This window comes from Misgurnus anguillicaudatus, chromosome 18 (genome assembly GCF_027580225.2).
Source record: "Misgurnus anguillicaudatus chromosome 18, ASM2758022v2, whole genome shotgun sequence".
Lineage (NCBI taxonomy): Eukaryota > Metazoa > Chordata > Actinopteri > Cypriniformes > Cobitidae > Misgurnus > Misgurnus anguillicaudatus.
Window position 1 is genome coordinate 23,471,027 of NC_073354.2, and position 20,840 is coordinate 23,491,866.

At 35.4% G+C, this 20,840-nt stretch overlaps 1 protein-coding gene and 2 long non-coding RNA genes across 4 annotated transcripts in view; 1 reads left to right on the plus strand and 2 right to left on the minus strand.

Moving 5' to 3' along the window:
* Positions 1-685: 685 nt before the first annotated feature.
* Positions 686-2,037, plus strand: LOC129430126 (uncharacterized). The gene is made up of 2 exons (XR_012358663.1): positions 686-1,202; positions 1,329-2,037. It is a non-coding gene; the product is annotated as an uncharacterized lncRNA (long non-coding RNA).
* A 363-nt stretch (positions 2,038-2,400) lies between these two features.
* Positions 2,401-2,784, minus strand: LOC129430125 (uncharacterized). Its single transcript, XR_008639409.2, has 2 exons — positions 2,728-2,784; positions 2,401-2,633 (listed from the first exon to the last, which is right to left on the minus strand). It is a non-coding gene; the product is annotated as an uncharacterized lncRNA (long non-coding RNA).
* A 5,528-nt stretch (positions 2,785-8,312) lies between these two features.
* The window catches only part of usta (uronyl 2-sulfotransferase a), an 81,835-nt gene continuing 69,307 nt past the window's right edge, over positions 8,313-20,840 (minus strand). For both annotated transcript variants that reach the window (XM_055186495.2, XM_055186496.2), the window contains exons 6-8: positions 12,369-12,466; positions 10,724-10,881; positions 8,313-10,645 (exon numbers count right to left, since the gene is read on the minus strand). In XM_055186495.2, coding sequence (XP_055042470.2) covers positions 10,335-10,645; positions 10,724-10,881; positions 12,369-12,466 — 567 coding nt within the window. In that variant the 3' untranslated portion in view covers positions 8,313-10,334. The remainder of the gene's footprint in view (positions 10,646-10,723; positions 10,882-12,368; positions 12,467-20,840) is intronic.

The following is a 20,840-nucleotide window of genomic DNA, read 5'->3' on the forward strand; positions in this document are numbered from 1 at the left end:
ATAATATTTATAAACACACTTAAGTGCACTTTTAAAAATGCACTTTGTAATAATATCTAATTAATTTTAACTTATAGTAAGTACACTTTCATCATAATATTTCACTAACACACTTAAGGACACTTTTTAAAAATGCACTTTGTAATAATATCTAATTAATTTTAACTTATAGTAAGTACACTTTCATCATAATATTTATAAAAACACTTAAGTGCACTTTTAAAAATGCACTTTGTAATAATATCTAATTCATTTAAACTTATAGTAAGTACACTTTCATCACAATATTTCACTAACACACTTAAGGACACTTTTTAAAAATGCACTTTGTATAAATATCTAATTAATTTTAACTTATAGTAAGTACACTTTCATCATAATATTTATAAACACACTGAAGTACACATTTAAAAATGCACTTTGTAATAATATCTAATTAATTTGAACTTATAGTAAGTACACTTTCATCATAATATTTCACTAACACACTTAAGGACACTTTTTAAAAATGCACTTTGTATAAATATCTAATTAATTTTAACTTATAGTAAGTACACTTTCATCATAATATTTATAAAAACACTGAAGTAAAAATTTAAAAATGAACTTAGTAATAATATCTAAAAAATTTCAACTTATAGTAAGTACACTTTCATAATAATATTTATAAACACACTTAAGTGCACTTTTAAAAATGCACTTTTTAATACTGTCTAATTAAGCTTAACTTATAGTAAGTACACTTTCATCACAATATTTCTTAACATACTTAAGTACACTTTTTAAAAATGCACTTTGTCTAATTTAGTTTTACTTAAATGTAACCCTGGTTAAATAATTAAATATTATTATTTTAAAAGTGTGCTTAAATATAATAGAGACTATTCATACATCTACATTTATTTTACAAATGAGGAAATACATGTGAATAATTCAATCAGAATTATAAATCTGAAATGAGTAAACCAATCGGAGTGTTTAATTGTAAGCTCCGCCCCTTTTTTGCTTTCGGATCGCGTCTCAGTTCAGAGGAGAGATGCAGAGCGACAGAGACACTCTATCTAAAGCGAGAGTGTTTAATTTGATTAAATATGACTCCTAAGTTCATATAAACTGAAGAAATCAGAATTTAACTTGCATATATTCAATGATACAGCGTGATTGTGTGGATTGAGCACTTTTTGAGCTTTCATTTTGACCTGGTGAGTTTGTTATAATTACCATAGTTATAATTACCCATAAAAACGAATGTCAACGTTTTAAATTTCATATCATTTTATTTGTTTAATCCATACGAGACAAAATGGTGTTATATTGTGATGTTATAGGGGTTGGTTTGTTCATTGCAGTGTGATTATGTAAAACCACATGGTGTGTTGTGTTCGCTGACGCCATTTTGGTTGCACGTGCCTGTGAAAGACAAAAAGAGAGAGAAACACGTGAATGGACAGGTATTTGTCTAAATTGTCATTTATTATGACAACTGTATGTATTTTATTTGTTTCCTGTATTATGTACAATTGTTAATCATCATTGATACACAATATTGAATGTTTTTTCCTTTCGTATGAACATTCCTTGAGCTGGATTTTCCTAATTGATGGCGAGCCTCCCATTTCGACCTGATTGGATCACGAATCTAGAGGAAAGGACAATTTTCTATTTTAAATATTTTTCTTCAGACAAGTAAGAGGATACATTTCAGAAACTGTTTCCTTATTTTGTTTGTTTACTTTATTGAACTGAAACATTTCAGAAGCACAATTCTGATAATTTAAGACTGATCAATACTCCAATTGATAAGAACTTTGAACTTGAATACTGATTTCAGTGTGTTACATATATAATTTGTACCATCCTTGTACATTGATTGTGACTGTGATTTCTGTAAATGAGAAGTAATTTAGAGGGTGCACCCATAGTATATATAGTTAATTGTATTTTCTTTGTTGTTTACCATTTTTTGTGATTAAGGAAAGATAAAGAAAAAGAAAGGTTTCTCAATACTCAAAGTAAAATAATTTATTAATCAACTTACCTTCTGTCTCTGCTTGTTGCTCCCCAGCTAACACAAATACGTAACTGTTACGTAACGTTGACGTAATATGATGACCAAACTTACGTCGTGGCGACGAACCGAGTTACGTCGTGGCGATCAGAAAAGTGAAATTCCTGGATTCGTCGCCTGCACGTAACTTTGCAACGTAATCTGCCTGTCGTGGGCACGTCGTGACAACGTGATGGATTAAAAGTTTTATGTTAGTAACCAGTAGTAAATTAAATATTTTATTTAATATTCTTTGGGCGGACATCTGCAGTATAACGTTAACTAATTTAACTTGTCCTTATTTGCCCATTACTATAAGACTTACCATAACATATGAATGACACACTCAGAGCTTGAATACTTCATTTATTGAACATGAACATTACAAACATTTAAATAAACATATGTTAAAATGAACATTTAAATGGATTCTCCATATAAGCTAATTTAAAATGTAATTTCTGAATTGTGCAGGCGTAGTTTTGTCAGACGGAGAGAGAGCGCGCGGTCCTCTTCATGTTCCGGTTGCCAGGGTAACGCTGCTCTAACCTTCACCAGTCCAAAACGCCAAACGTGTCCCACAAAACTTTAAAATAAAGACAATAAAATAAATAAAGTTTAAAAAATATCTACACGTTTTCATAAAAATCGTTTTATTTGTTGTGAAGTTAGTATCTTACCTGATAAAACGAAATTTCCTGTCAGATGAACATTCCTGTCAGTGCAGCATGTGAGCCTTAATAAGTATGTTAACATGCTGTTTTCATAACTCTTAAGCAACTAAAATAAGTTATTGTGTATTTTAAACGGGTCTCAGTTCAGAGAAACAACACCGCGTCCTGTCAGCCACCGTTCTGCTGTGCACGCGCGGTCGCGCGCTCTGGTTGAGGTCAGCTGGGCGGGAGGCGCGCGCTGTTTCATGTTTCCCATGTAAATGGCAGTTCGTGTGTATTTAATCTATTTTGACTTATTTAAGGGAAACTTTGAGACTGAAAAGTTTTAATAAGCTAACCTAAATAGAAAACGAAATTAATGTTTAATATAATTGTAAAGGTAATGAAATTACCTCCCTGGGACGTAACAGTACGTTCCCAGTAAGTTATGAAATTACCAAAATAGTACGAATTTATTACGTAACTGGGACGTACTTGGTTATCTTGCGACGTAAGGAGTCCGTACTGGCGACGTGGTGATTTGGTACTGTAATGGTAATGAAATTACCTCCCTAGGACGTAACAGTTACGTTGCCAGTAAGTTATGAAATTACCAAAATAGTACGAATTTATTACGTAACTGGGACGTACTTGGTTATCTTGCGACGTAAGGAGTCCGTATTGGCGACGTGGTGATTTGGTACTGTAATGGTAATGAAATTACCTCCCTAGGACGTAACAGTTACGTTGCCAGTAAGTTATGAAATTACCAAAATAGTACGAATTTATTACGTAACTGGGACGTAATTGGTTATCTTGCGACGTAAGGAGTCCGTACTGGCGACGTGGTGATTTGGTACTGTAATGGTAATGGAATTACCTCCATAGGACGTAACAGTTACGTTGCCAGCTGGTAAGTCATGAAATTACCAAAAATGACCAATAAATTACGTAACTAGCACGTCGTGTGTTAGCTGGGTCACTATCACTGCTACCCCCTCCTTCGTACCGTGCACCCTTCTGATCTTATTATTATGCCTGGTCCATAAGTAAGTGAGTTAATATCCGCTACATAAAGAAAGTACACTTTCATGGCAATATTTCTAAACACATTTAATAAATGATCATTAGACTGATGTGACCTACCAAAGACTTGTTAATTTAAAGTTCATGCAGTTCTTTTTTAGTTGTCTGTTAAAATGTTAAAAAATAATAACTTTGAGTTAATTTTTTTCTAAGGGATGTAATTATTCAATATTGATAGTGGTTTGATTCCAATTTAACAATATTAAAATGATTTTTTGTTTTTTGTTTGGACATATACAACTCATAATTAATTTATTAAATGTACTTTTGCAAAACAAAAAATCTGATTCATAATTTGACTACCAAACTGTTTTATTGTCAGTAGCTAAGTTTCCATCCACTTGTCAATCGAATTATCTGAAGTTCGGTTAAAAAACTTATGTGAATAAAGCTGGTGAAACTGTGTTTCCATCCAACGGCTTTAAAGCGAATAAAAACCTGTGCGTAATGACGTCACATGCTGGTTTGCGATCAAATTGGTATATCGAATTGATTTGAGACATTTCAAGGTGTTTCCATTCATTTTCGCACTGAATCACACAATATTCAAGCAAACATTTTCGAACAAAGTTTTGCTAGACAAATTTGCGCCATTTCACAAGTTATAAGTGCTTATGTGCCAGCTGAGCTGATAGCGACATATCAAGCTATAATAATAAGAAAATGATGTTAATTGCTATGATGATGCAAATGCATCTAAATTCCCAACGACAACGGAGGCACTAACGTGAAATGATAGTCCGTATCAATTCTTAACGTAAATGAGAGCGAAAAAATATCTTTAGAGTTGTTAATAAGCCAATGAAGCTACGAGGGTTCTTTGGCCGAGGATCCATCTCATTAGGGCTGTCAAATTTTAATTCGAATTTCGAATATTCGTCGAATGTAAAAAAAATATGCATATTCGAACGTAAAACTTTGCATTCGAATTTATCTGTGTCAGGAAGCTCACGCAACGTTATGATGACGTAACTGACGCGGATTGTTATACAGAGCGTTAGCGGCTCCAACTATGCGGAGCAAGCCAGCGTTATTCATTTGAAAAATAGCAAGAAAAGACAGTGGGGATTACGAGTCGGAGAGAATACGTATTAAAAGGGCTGTGTGATGCTTCTTTGGTTTTTGGAGCATCAACTGGAATTCATCCGCAAAGTGAAACTAGCTGAGATGACAGAATTAGTGTCGTCTGGTTCTAAATGCAGTTTTAAAGTTTAAAATAACTGATCAACACGAAAGTGCCATAATACAGCTGCTTGTTTAGCAACATTAAAACCATATGTGCATCTACAGAGTCCACAACGCATATGAGAGAGTTGCAATGTAGCGCCGCGGTGGCTTTATTTTTATAACTGACTGGAAACTTGACTTTCACCTGGACATTTGATATGCAAGTTTTTCATCAACATTATCTGCGTGAAATATAAACATGATGATCATCTGCCAACTCGACTGTTTCAGTACGTTTCTAATTACGGAGAGTCTGCTTTATTAACGGCTTCGCTCTGCACGTAAGTTAAACATTTCTGTTCTGTACTTTATTACTCGCTTATATTTCTACATATTTTCAACCAAGGAACATTCAAAATATAATATAAGTTGTTGTGAATCGCGTTTAAGCTTGACAAAATTTAAATGACTAATGATCTTTCCCACTTATTTTGGCTTAAATAAAGATTCATTCGTTTTCATACTTTATTAGAAACACGTACATTTATCTACTTATATATTATATAAAATGGCCTATATTAATATGCATTGTCTATGGCATTCGTTTTGTACATTTACAGGTGCACAAATATACTGGTTAATTTTGATTTCATTAAGACACTGTTGTGTTCTGTATTAACTGAGGCTCTGTAATTTTCTTTTTAAATTTAATTAATGTACGGTACATAAATAATTTGTAAATGTATACATGGATAGTTTCTTGACTATGTTTGTGTTAATAGCCTACACACGCTGGCTGTTGAGGCATTTTGCACTTCCAGATATCTATGTGCACTTTTGTTCCTTTGCATATGAATTTAAGATATTATCTTTAATTTATTAGTGTTTATAACATTCGTTTTAACCAAAAATATGCTGTGCATGATTTGTTTATATTATTGGGGCTTTGTGCTGCGCCCTCTTGTGGGCTTTTAGGAGTATTTTCTCCAAGATAAAGTAGCTCTTTATAATTCGAATATAATTCGAATTTTATTATTTTTCAAGGACGAATTTCGAATGTACTTGTTCAGCCATTTTGACAGCCCTACATCTCATCAAGGTCGAATTTGCTTTTATTTTTCCCTCCGGCACCGTTGCGAGATAACTCTCTTTTTGAAACACGTATCGCTGTTTGAGCGCCTCATTTACCCCGGAGGACGTCCCACGTCTTGTCATAACCATTGTTGGACATTTCCTTCGCCAGTTCCTGATCAATTATGGCATTTCTTAGATTTTTCTATCTAAAATAGAGCTGTAATCGGGCCTGAAATGACCGGAGCCCGATAGAATGCAGCCCGACAGAATGCAGCCCGAACCCGAAACTACATTTTGATTGACAGCTTTTTAAAAGCCCCAACCCGTTTATAGCCATACATTATTTAAATTTGCGCACACAAACAGCTTTTATCAAGAATGAGTAATTTACACAGGTTTTAACATTATTTATTAATATGACTAACTGGGCTACACGTCACTTGGAAGTTGAAACAAAGAAAAAAAAGTCATCATCGTAACATCTCGTTCTAAATAGGCATATGCAACACATTATAGGCCAGCATGCCAATAAAAACAATTATTTCTTAACGAATTAAATTATGATAATACATTCTGAATAACGAAATTAAGATAAAGGTTCCGTGGTATTTGCTTCGGCACTTTCTTTACATTAATGCCAACATTAGTCTATATCCTCTGTCTAAATTATGTATTTAAGGCTAAGTAATATTTAGTTATACATTAAAAAACCTTTACTCACCAAGATTAGGCTACATTTTTGTTGAGGAAATTATTAAATCCACTGTAAATGGCTTCAGCGTGGTCCTGCGCTACCTGATAGGGCGCTAGCAGCATTGAACTTGACCGCTCATTTACCGTGCAAAGGCGGAGCACGAGCCCGTGTAAAATGTTAGAAATGAAGCCCGAATCTGACCGAACCCGTCGGGTTCGGGCAAAGATCTTCAGCTCTAAAATAGCCATTTTTTCTCTGGTAAATTAAATTTAAAATTAATCTCGTCTCGTCGTTTGTCCACTTACATCTGACTTTGTTGACACACGCAATGTGTGCCACCAGAGCGGAAATGACCTAAAACTTTATCTTCTTTGTTTTGTGTGTGGGTTGCAACCATAAAAGGACCTAAACCTTAATCGCAAATCATTATGTATTGGGCAAATAACGTTTCCATCAGCGTTTATCGCATAAGCCATATATCGATCAAGATAAAATCCGATGAGATCGAACGTATTTCTTTTGAGTCGATATTCATGAAATTCAATCGAATTTTACTGTTTCCATAACGCATTTTTCATTCGATATCACTTAATTCGGATAAAAACATGTGGATGGAAACATGGCTAGTGTAAGCATTGTGGTTTTTGTTTGTTTGCAATGCATTAAACTGAAATGAATACATATTTAATTAACTACCGGTAGATTTGTTTTTCAGTATTTTGAGAAGTACATAACCATATTTCACATACAATAGAAGTAGTTAAAGTACATACTGTAGAAAGATGCATTGAAATCACTTCACTGCACTGAAATCACAGTTTAACTGATTGCATTTAATCTTATATATTTGAATTTATTTGGCAAACTTGTATTTGAAACATTACATTTAATGAGTAATTAAATGTACTGTTAATATACATCAACTTATTTTTAATTTCACATTAATTGCTTGACAGTAAATTGAACAGTGCACTTTAAGTATATTTTAAAAACACTAGAAGCAATTATTAAAGTAAATATAAAGTTGTAATAAAGTACCAATTAAGTTGTTCCAAAAAATCACTCTTAATGGCAACTTATTACATTTTATTTCAACTTAATATATCATGTATTTGAAATTAATTGCATTTAATGTGCATTCAGTGCGCTGAAACCATTGCATTCAATTCACACTTAAGAGTATTGTTAACAGACATTAAAGTGCATTTTAAATCACATTAATTGCATGTTATTATATTGTGTAGTGCACTTTAAGGATATTTTAAAAACACTAGAAGCAATTATGAAAGTGGACATAAAGTTGTAATAAAGTGCCAATTAAGTTGTTCCAAAAAATCACTCTTAATGGCAACTTATTACATTTTATTTCAACTTAATATATGATATATGTGAAATTAATTATACTTAATGTGCATTCAGTGCGCCGAAAAGATGGCATTTAATTCACACCTAAGTGTATATACTTAAAGTGTATTATTTATGTAATAAGTACACTTATAAAAGTACACTTAAGCACACTTTTTTTTCACAAGGTTAAGATGTTGTGGAACCATAAAATAACATTTTACACAAAAGAATGAATACAAACAGCAGCTGTTAAAAGGTTTTTATTTTGAGAGCTTTCCATGTAAAGGTGAAGTTAATTTGTAATGCTATTTTATTCAGTTTTGGTATCTGAACCAGTATCTATGTAGCTGTGCCAGAGCAGATGCCAAAACACAAAAATATATAATACATCTGTTTTTCCTGAGTATTGTACATGGAATGCAACCATCAAAAGTAATACTGTACAATAAATTAAACATTATAAAAAATCCACACTGAACACAAAAAAGTATACACACCTACATTTAACTGCCAAGTTTAAAATGAGAAGTATTAAGTTCCTTGATAGCTTATAGCTATACAAAATCTATTTAGTTATGTATTATTAATTTACTTTACCAGTATAGTTCAATAAAAATACACCAATAGGCCATATTGATCGATAAACACTGAAGAGCCCTTGTGGATTTGTGCTGACCTAATGAGCATGCCACTCGTTCAGAAATATATAAATGTGTTTTCTTAAGAAACAGTTTAAAGACCTTATCCATTTTCAAACAAATTTCTGCAAATTTTCACATTCATGTTAAACTGCACTCTCTGACAGCACTGAACTGATGCATGAACATTTTCCTCTTACCTTAAAAATAATGCATTTAGTTTGATTCAATGTACTCCGTTAGAGTCAATGACTGGCAAGCTTTGGACATTGTTTTGATGTGAGATGGGTTTCATTTCAGCCTGTTGCTCGATTTTCCAGCACTTTTACAATATACACTGCTTAGCAATCCAGAATAAAGGAGAACACACAATTTTGTTTCTATCTATAACCATTCTTTAACGAATTCCCTAAAAAATGAGTTACATGATGCAATTTGTCATTTGTTCTGGAATTGTCAGAAAGCTGTCAACCTCCAATTAAGACAAACAAAAGTAGTCCATATGACTTGTGTGTCATATTCTGTAAGACTTCTGAAGCCAAACATAATAGGTTTGTGTGTCAAAAGGCCACACAATTCCTAATTTCAAATGTATTTTATTGAAGCTTGACAGCTATAGTGACTATGACACATCCATTCAGAACAAATAGGTACATACATGTTCCTTTTGGTTTTGACTGAAAAAATAGCATACAATTCATTACAAATGACAGAAATTTAATTCTGGGAGACTTTTAGGGTGTTCATTTTTAGGTATTTCCAAGTACCTAATGTGAACTCTTTTGGCCCCATGCAGTGACTGAAAACAAGAGATGATGTACCGACAGGGCAAAAATGTTTAAACATTTTAGATAGTGTGGATTTAACATAAACATCCTCAAGACATTCAAAAAGGGCTTTTTTCATTGTACAACAGCTTACATATCCAAAAGAAAAGATCCTTCCAAAAAAGATTAGCATTTAGATTGTGGCACAGAGTTGCAGGAGGTTTCTTGATCCAGAATAACTGAGCAATGATGGGATCTGATTTGTGGCTCTTGTGTAGGGTGGTTACAGCATACAGCACTTCTACAGTTTGTAATGGAGTCATTTCTTGGTTGAGATCCATTGTGTCTTCTGTAAATTTGTTTGTTTGGGTGTGTAAGTAGCCTTGTGTCACTTCAGTTGATGTGTGATCCAGGTATCAAATATTCATTAGTGTTAATACTGCACTGTAGTATAACAGAATTTCCACAAGGGTTTACAAAAAAGTGTCTGGATTCAGACTGGTTAGATTCCTCTATTCCATAACTACTTCATTCTGTTCTGACATTCCAGCAATCCCTGTAATCCCAATCTTGTATCATCTCACCAGGAAATGACCTATAACAGCTCTTTTAATAAACATATATAAACAAACAACAACATCTGAGTCATAATTGCTGGTTTCTTAAATATATCCATCCAGGACCCCCTGTGCTCCCCCAGAGAGGACAGAGTGTCTTGAAGGGCCGTCCCCCGTAAAAAACACGGGGATCACTATTACACACCCAACAGTATGCTGGGAATGTGGACTCAACCTTCTATGTTACGGATACAAACATCAAGTTTATGAGATATCTGCTATCCCTTCACATCCATAGCTGTGGTCAGGGCTGAACCAACCAGATGTTGGCATCTTCTTGCCCTACCTCTTCTTCTTCCTCCCCCTCCTCTTCTTCCTCATCTTCCAAGGGTTCATGGGTTCTGAGGGCAAGCTCACGGAGAAAGTCAGGTTCGTGAGCAGAGTTCTGAGAGGTGGACTTAAGGCCGATCTTTCTCTTGGTGAGATGAAACTGGTCACGAATGAAGTTGTAGAAATCGTATTCATACTTCATTCGTTGGTAAAGCACCTGCAGCGCCTCAAAACTGGGCATTTGCTTCTTTACTGTACCAGTAAGGTTCCCCAATTTCCAGAATGCTACAGAGAATAAAATCATAATGAACCACAGCGAACGGATATGCTATTATCATCAGAGATGAATTTAACTTAACACACCTGGACTCTTGTAGATGGATAGCACATCGCTAAAGTAGTGAGGTAGGAGTCTCTCCAGCAGGAGCAACACATCCTCCAACTCCTCCAGAATCCCCACAAGGAGAAAATTGTCCAAAACATTTTGTTTGGCCCTCTCCACGGCCCAAGAACCTGGTTCTCTGTAACAGAGAAAGGCGGCTAAGTATTTTAACTTAGTGTTTGTTTACCTGTCATAAAACTGAGTCTAAACCAAACATCCAAAGAACATAAGCAAAATATTTTTACTTGCTTCATTCAAGAAAAAAAAACATGACAGACTGCAAAATTGCTGAATAAGCAAAAATGTGACCATGGACCACAAAGCTAATCTTAATGGTAATTTTTTTTTAAACTGAGATTTATCCGTCATCTGAAAGTTGAATAAATAATTTTGTTAGAATGGAACTATATTTGAGTGTGATACAATTATTAAAGATGTTTAAACCTGGGGATGCAAAAAAAATCCACAATTTTGAGAAAATCACCTTTAAAGTTGTCCAAATGACCTCCCTGAGCAACACATATTTTTAATGATAAATAACTTTTTGATGTATTTATTGTAGGAAATTTACAAAATATCTTTAAGGAACATGATCTTTACTTAATATCCTAATGATTTTTATTGCTATAAATATACTCGTGCTATTTCCAACTGTTTTTGTGTTCCAGGATTGGCAATGAGTTACATGACAATGAAACTGCCTTAATAAATACTCTGCACTAAGTTTAAAATGTTTTACAAATTAATATATTCAAAATAACAATAACATAGACATCAATGCAAAAGAGTTTTAAAGAGCACCTATTTCATTGCTAAATTTTTTTTATTTTGGTATTTGGAATAAATTTCACTCTCTTCCTGAAACGCACAGATTTGAAAAGCTCTGTGTCCCTGATAGGCCAGCTAATCTGTACGGTGTGACTGGCCTGAATACCTCTGACGTGAGTAGAAAATGTGACGCTTCTTACCATGTTTGAAAGATTCTCACACAATTCAATGCTAACAGGGGTTAACTTACAGGCTGTGAGTCCGAAGTGGGAGGAATTATGATACTGTCGGTCTTGTCTACATCAACAATCCCAGAAAGTACACTGTTGCCTACAATCTTTGGGCCTTGTACTTTTTGCATAACGTTAACATGTACTAATACATACTTACATACCAAAGGAAATTTAAAAACGTGAACTGAACAATAGATGCTCTTAGGGGGCGTGCACACCAAGACTTTTACGCCCGCGGCCGGCGCATGTTTTCAATTGTTTTCAATTGCTCAGCGTTTTTCAAATAAGCCAGCAGCTAGCGGTTCTCTTCCGCGCTGAAAACCGGCGCCCGCCGGTTTTTCCGCGCTCAGCACTGAGCGCAGAGAGATGAGAAATTTTCAACTTTGGAAGAAAAGCTCCTCTCGTCAATGTCAGTTCTAATGCGGCCGTCCAATCACAGTGGAGGTGGGGCGGTACAAGTATCAAAGCAACCAACCGGCTCACAGCTGACGTATCAGAGCTACCAAAGCGCTTAGCTGAAGAAAGCTGGCACTCAGCTGAAAAACAGCTGGCATTCGGCGTTGTCCAGGCGTTTTCAGCCGCTTTTAAAAGTTTTGGTGTGTCCAGCCCCTTAAATCGTATTTACCTGCACTGAGGATGCTGGCCACAAAAGTATGGCACAATGTAGAACAGGCGCGGATTCGAGCATTCTGGGTAGTCCTCCATAATGCAAACATTAATATCCTGCAACAGAGAAGTAAGACAAAGAGAAGAATTAGAGAAATTGAAAAAGACTAAATCACATTGCACATTTTATGTTATATTTAATAAATGTTATATACTCCTATTCAAAAAGAAAATCTAATACATTCTGTTAAACACAAGAGGGCACCACTTGCATGTAAACAAATGTAGACATCTTTGCTTTTCAGGAAGTCATAATGTGGCAGCACTGATGGTTATCTTTATTAAAGACTTCCAAAGAACAACACTAATCATTGACCTAATGCATTATTAATAACAAATGTCATTGCTCATGTAGCTTAACTGGTAGACCATTGCATTAGCAATGCAAATGTAATGAATTTAATCCCCAAGGAACCCATACTGATACAAAAAATGCATTGACTGAATGAACTGTAATTTGCTTTTGATAGAAGTCTCTGCCAAATGCATAAATGTACATTTTTACTCATACAGTATGCTAAATCCCTTAAAAAAAAAAAAAAATGGTAACCCTTCAGTACGGTGAGCACATATTCACTATTTACTACAGATTTTTACTCAAGAAACTTCTAATTTACTGTTTCTTAACACATAGCAAGGTAGTTGTTGTATTGTTTATATGTAGGTATTGGGTAAAATTAAAGGATGAAGAATATGGTCATGCATTAATATGTGCGTCGTAAGTACTATAATAATAAAGTTATTTGTTTTTTATAAAATTTTTGAACAATTACTATGAAACTATGATTTGAAATCTATGAGAAATATTGGAAAAATTTCATTACTTTTACAGTTTAAGTCACAAAAAAAATGTGACTGGCCATATCAGATTTCATTTATTTTAAAGACACAATGCATTCAAGAACATATCAAGCTAACCATGCCAAACGCTAATAAATCCTGCAATACATAATAACAATAATCAATATGCCGATAAATATAGATGTTCGTATGCAATCTCAGACAAGGAAAAAAATGAAAGATGGCAAAGGTCCCAAAACATAGGGAACGGAAAAACCTATAAACCAAGAAGAAATATTGTTGTCCTCAAAACAACATAAAATGTCCTTCAGTGACCAAGGTGTGTTGTATAATGACACTGGTTATAAAAGGAGAAAGCATGTGGTTTATTTCTTATTAGCTCTTTAAATGCTGAACAGTACACGGTCAAGTAGACATTAGTTGGAAAAGGGCAATTTGTCAAGTTAACAGCCTCATCTTTAACTCTTGCACAAGAGAGGTTAAGACCACATAAGCATGTGGCTCCACACTCCAGGCACTTCTTTGCTTTCATGAGCCCCAGGTGGGTGCCTAAAAGAGCTGGAGGTCTTGCTGAAGGATGTCTACCTGGGGGTCTACAAGAGAATGGCCCTCATGCAGGCAGGTACAAAAAGTACAGTTTTACATGCCTGGTATGAGCCGACAAATGAAAATAATTTCTTTGCCTTTCATTAAGCCTTAATTCAAGAAATGAAAAGGTCTCAAAGTTGACGCATACTGTATGCGAGCTGTTATGCAATACACTTCATTTCAGTCTGGAATATTTCTGAGATCTACTTGTATTACCTCTGTATCCTGGACGTTCAATGTAGGAATGTTTTTCTATTAGTCAGTTTTTTATTATTAATGATCCTGATACCTCCTTCACTCAGTTTTGATTTACATATTGTGAGACTGCAAGCGTCGGGTGATTTGTGCTGAAACTGCAAGCGGGATTTTGTGTATTTTGCTCATTTTAAACTAGTCTTAACTTGCGGCATTCTACAAGCAGCGTATATTTAGTAGTATATTTTTGTAGGCTCCTTCCCAACCTCAGTTTTTCACATTTTAAACAACGTATCCAAATATAGTGTTTTCCATTATCATCCTTAAATCAGATAGATAATTTAATCCGATTCAAATAGACCTCCATGCCCAGAAACAACTGCAGTCAATTCTCATTTGATGGCAATATCAAGCTGATGAACTGGCAATTCCTTCAAAGAAATGAAACTCCAGGAGGGTCGGTACCTTTAACAATCCTTACTTTGTGTGAATCTGACTCGAGTCTAAAAGCCAAAATCCCATCAGTGGTCTTTGATCTGTATCTCCACTCCGCCCAGCAACACAAAGACACAAACAACACCGAAGGACGTGAACTTTCAACGCGCAAATGCCATTTGCTTACAGACAAATTCAATCCTGTTTGGGCTTCCACTGGATTTCTGGAGTGTTAAAAGGGAAATGAGTATTTAAGTATAGAGAGCCAGATGGGCAAAAGGTCAAATGTCTGCAATGAAGTACAAAGCAACATAAATGTCATCCAAAAACTACTCGGCAACCTAGAAAAAAAGCTCAATCCCCTGGGAGAGACGTTTAGACTCTACAATTAAAAACAGGTGTATATGAAAATGCTGCTGATGGCTTGAGTGGAAAGAAGATAACATTGTTGTATGTAAAGAAATACATCTAAAGTTACAAAAAATAACTTATGTGGTTTTGGCAAGTTAAACAAGCCCTCTTTCACACACGGCCTCTTTCCCTTTCTAAGAGGACACAATAAAGCTCTGGTGATACTTATTTGGCCTTGCGCTCTTGGTTCAGTCCAACATGGTCATTTTACTAAGCACCTAGGAACAAAGCCATCACAATTTACTCTTAAACTACATCCAGATTAACATCATGATCAAAGGTAAGTAGGGAGATGACAGAAGAAGAAATGTGGAGAGAAGAGGAGATGAGAGGAGAGATGAGAAGTGAGGAGGTAAGTCGTCAAGACAAGAAAAGAGAGGACCAAAAACGCGATAAGAGAAGAAAAGTGAGGGAAGAGAATCTGGATCAAGACTGAATCTGGATGACTTCCACTAACAGAGGCAATTTCCTGCCTACACACCCACAGTAAACCTTTTAATGTTTTCGGTCATTAGTAAACATGGGCAGTACACTGTTCCTACAGCTTTGAAGGTCTGCCAGTGTGCCCCCCTTAAAAACATTGCGGTTTTACGGGTGATGACATCATAGATCACAACAGAGATTGTACTGTACTGTACATACATCCTAACTTTGTAAGGTGTCCACCTGCAATGCTTTCTAACCAGTAATTATAATGTAAAGAGGTCACATATATGATGTGAAAGTGAAATTGAATGAATGTGGGTTCCTGACTACCTTTCCTTTACTATCCAGTCCAAACCATCATTTAAAAATTTAAACCAATGTTGCGTTTACACCAACCGCATCTGAGGCGGCAAAATCGCGCCTACCGCGCCTAGTTTGCAGCTTGAACAGATTGAATGCATTCGCGCGTCTAGAGCAAAGTAAATGCGCGGAAAAAGCAAGCATTTGACGCGCGTCAGAGGCAAAATCCGCTTCTTGTGAGAGGGGCAAGTGCTATGCGGTTGTCTGTTTGCAGGATGGCTGATGTTGATTGTGCATTATGGTGCATTTATCGAGAGAGTTACTGGTTTGTATATGGTCACCTTACTGTAGGGGAAAAATAAACGGAAAGGGGGCCGATACACATCACGTGACTGAAAAGTGAAATGTGTATTTACAACTTACCAGGTTGCCCAATGTCCTCACTGACACTCTTCCAAACGAGGTCCTTTTAATTCCTGTCTCTATAGAAATAGGAACTTGTGTCGTATAGCTCCGGGTGACTGCTCATGGACAATATCAAGCGTTCCTTCATGTTGAATGAGTGACTTCGGGCGGGGGTGCTGCCACAGCAGCAAGCAAGCTCCTGATTGGTTAACGTGGCGCGAAAATCAGCCAAAAGTTCACATTTTTCAACTCTGTCGTCAGACGAAAATTCACGTCAAATGCAAAATGCACAAAAAGCACCATTCGCGTGTACCGCGGCAGACGCTCAATTCGCGCAAACTAGATGCGCCAAACGCCTCATCCGCGCGTGAGTGCATCTTCACATTGACTTAACATTGAAATCACTCGCGCTTGACGCCTCTACCGCCGTTGGTGTAAACGCAGCAACTAACATTTTAATTTTGTAAATAAATTTTCATATGAAGACTAAATTAATATAAAAAACATACAGCAATTAAATTCACAGATCATGAACAGTGTTGGGGGTAACGCATTACAAGCAACATTATGTACACTGTAAAAAAAATCAGTAGAAATTACAATGGTATTGCAGCTGGGTTGCCGGTAAATTACCGTGGATTTGGATTTGTGTTGTTTACTGGCAAGAGTTTGTTCAGGGTTGAATGAATTTTGAATATTGACAGGTCTTTATCTTTACAGAATAAAACTATACAATAACAGCCTCATTCAAAGCATTCTGGGAACCAGAAATCATCATCAAACTTTTTCTGTTTTTTGCTTCAGATTGTTTGCCAGAATGTTTCGCTTGATGCTGTTTTTCTAGTTTTATTCTGTAAGGACAAAGAGTTGTGAATGTTTGGAGTTCATTTAACTTTGAACAAAGTGTTGCCAGTGATGGCAGGGATTTGAATCTACGGTAAGTTACCGGCAACCCAGCTGCAAATTTCTATGAAATTTTTTTACAGTGTAATAATATTACTTTTTTGAAGTAACGGATTAAGTAACGCATTACTTTATAAATGTAGACATTAATATTTGAGTTACTTTTCAGTTTAATTAAAAATAAAATAATGTACTGAATTAAACTGAACATATTAACTTTGAATTACGCACTCGGTGCGCCTGAGCGGGAACAGTTTGAGTCAGAAACGGAGATGGCAGGCCAGAGCTTGACATTTTTGTGATCATAAAAAACATCTGCAAGGCCTGAACGAGATCAAGCCTCAGCCAAGTAAGAAAAGGTAACGCAAAGGTAACGTAAGCATTACTTTTCATGCAAAGTAACTAAGTAATGCAATTAGTTACTTTTTTGGGGAGTAACTTAATATTGTAATGCATTACTTTTAAAAGTAACTTTCCCCAACACTGATCATGAAAAGCATACTGTTGTGTTGCTAATGCCATAATCTACCAACTGAGCTACAGGAACACTTTCAATGTGTTTCTGTGTATGTCTGTCAAACAGAGACACAAATGGTCCACTTTCCAGGCTGCCAAGTAAAACATGCACACAAAAAAACATAAACTTTGTCACCATTATCACTAATTTTAAGTTTCCATACTTTCGCCATCTCTGTAAGCATGAAACCTTTCCTTCTTCAAATCCAGTTGAATTGAAAATCGTTTTTGTAAGTGCACATCCACGCACTCAAAGGAGAATTTGTCAGGAAATCTCACATATTAAAATCATTATATTTAGCACCCAGATCAAAAAATGTAATTATAACACAGCACTATTTAATAGTTCACTTATGAAAAAGGGCCCTGCATAAATCAAGCTGACAGGTAGGTTTAGTATGACATCACAAGCCACTCTATTCCTAAACTACAGTAAACATGCATGTGGTTCACCACGCCTCCAGGAGCAAGGAGGATCTTAAAAGGAGACTGTGTTTTATATGGTGAAGGTCTAATGTGATTATATTCACTGTAGTCTCTCATTAGCCAAAATAAGCCATATTCCCATCAGAACACATCTGGGAAACTTTTTATCAGTTTATGTGTCATGAGTCTATACGATTACGAAACGAAAAATAAGTGCTAATGTACATTTTACAATAAGGTTGTATTTATTAACATTAGTAAATAAATTCAATAGATTTATTTGGGAATTTATTCACTTTAATAATGTTTGCTAAAGAAATAGTTAACATAAAATGAAAATTCTGTCATCATTTAATCACCCTCATGTTGTTTATAAATGATGCTACGGTATTTTAAGAAAATGATGGTAAGCACTTGACGATATCCACTGACCATAGTATTTGTTTTTTCTACTATGGTCAATGGGTATTGTAAACTGTGTGGTTTCCATTATTCAATATTTTCTTTGATGTTCAACAGAGTAAAGAAACTCATACAGGTTTGTAACAACATGAGGATGAGTAAATAAGGACAGAAGTTTCATTTTTAAGTGAACTATCCCTTTAATGCCAGCACATTTATTCATAGTAGTTTGTTGTGCATAATGTTAACAGTTACAACTTTGTTGATTTTAACATGAACTAAAAGATTAATAAATGCTGTAAAAGTATTGTTCATTGTTAGTTCATGTTAGCTAATTTATAAACTAATGGAAACAAAACCCTATTGCAACATCACAAAATGTTTTAATACAAATCCTATTCACTGTAAATCCTGAGAACACAAATGTTAACCTATGACGCAGTTACTGTACTGTAGATGTTACTAAGTTACTGAACAGAAATACAGATTACTCTAATTTTTACAGCTGGACAGGATGAGTAACAGAGTACATGGCCTGGACTGAATTAACTAGTCACTTAAAAAAAATCCAGTTAATGTTCAGGTTTAAAATATGTCTGGGAAACTGGCCATTTATGTTTTATGAATAACAGATACGTGCTATAATTCTGTCACAGTCCTACTGAACTGCTGTAATTTTTTAACAAAGTGCCAAGTTTCTCAATTTCAGCATTGATTTTCCAATTCCACATCAGATGTTAGAGCACTGAGCATCCAAACATTTCTGAGCATTTAACTCAAACAAGCCCAGTCTCCTGCAGATGCGCACAAACAGCACGAAGTGCAAAAATCGCGCAACACACACGCCAAACTCCACTTTGGCGTGCATATGATATGCAAGTCCTTCCCATTCACTTAAACGGTGCATCTTTTTTTGTCGTTTTATTTATCGGTTTCTCGATTTTTTTGCTATTTTTTACCATTTTCCCTTGGGTTTAGGGTTAGAACAACTTTTTGTTATATAAAAATGACATCCTAACCCAAACCTCAACTCTAACCACAACTCCAAGAGACCATGGCTTAAATATGGACAAAAACACGGAGAAACCTGTATATTAAATAACCTCATTAAGCAAATCTAAAATCTAACCCTAAACCCAAGCGAAAAAGGTTTAAAAACAGAAAAAATTGAGAAACCATTAAATAAAACGACAAAAAAAGATGCACCGTTTAAGTGAATGGGAAGGACTTGCGTATCATATGCACGCCAAAGTGGAATTTGGCGTATGTATTGCACGAGTTTTACACTTCGTGCTATTTATACGCATCCTCAGGAGACTGGGTAGCTCAAACTGCATTCTGGGATAGTTGTGTCATTTATTACCTCAAAGAGTCTAAACAAATTACCAAATAAATTAAGAGTCAGATATTCACAAACACTAACTGTGCATTGTGTGTAACAACTTCATTCTCAACAAAGAACAACTGGGCGCAAAGTTAATCATGCCGGATGAATCTCCTGCAAATTATGTAAAACACTGAAAGAAGCGATTAGGCATCCTGCGGCGCGCACGGTAGGCGCGAATGGCACAGAAGGCGCGGTACGCGTGGCACGGAATGCGCAGAAGGCGCGTTCCTCGCAAATTGAGCGTTGAAGCTGGAAACGCAAAAGTTAAAAAACCTGAACTGCTGCGTTAACCAATCAGGACCTTGCTGTGTGGTGATTACAGGAAGCGAGTGGAGTCTCAGTGGAGTCGCAGAAGCCCCTCCCCATGACTCTAATTTCCGCGTAAATGTCTCGAATGACTAGAATTTCTTGCGCGAATGAAGCGAGTAAACTCAAATGTTCAAGCGTCCAACTACGCACGAATAGCGCGTTTTTACCGCCTCTACCGTGGCTGGTGTGAATGCACCATAAGACTTCCGGTGAGCCACTACAGCTAATAGTAGTTGTATTGCAAGGGATAGGAGTGTGCCGGTTTTCATTGGCTTTTTAACGTTTATCATTAATCCAGAAAGACCGGCATAATTTGTGCAGTTAGGGGTTGACATAATAGCTGGTACAAATGCAGTAAATCTCTACAAAACATTTGTTTTAACCATAATACACACAATTTGAATGTGTATGTGGCGCATTGTTTAATTGTTTAAAAACAACTAATATTATGCAGATAAAAATATGCTGATTTAGCTGGTTTATTTATTCTGCTACTATATATTATTACAAAAAATGTTATTACAGTACAGCACATATACTGTACGATATAAACTGCTTATTAGTGTATGTTTATAATAGTTTGTGATGTGTTTGCACGTACTTTTGCTCTATTTTAAATGAAAAAGCAAATATTTTTTAAATAAGCAAATAATTTCATAAGCTCATGTCTTCATCTAGTGCACAAGAAGTGATAATATTTTCATAAAACGAAAACAATACTGAATACATGTAATAGTTTAATATGTTTATTATGGTTTGTTCAAATAACTTACAATGTGTTAAATGTGAAAGATGCAGGAAGCTTGATGTGTCGCTATCAAACTTAAACAACTCAATTAAAAATTGCTGTTTAAAAAAAACTCACACCAGAGGGACAGTTGTGACATTTTAAACCATCAACTGAAAGGTTAAAAACACATATTATTG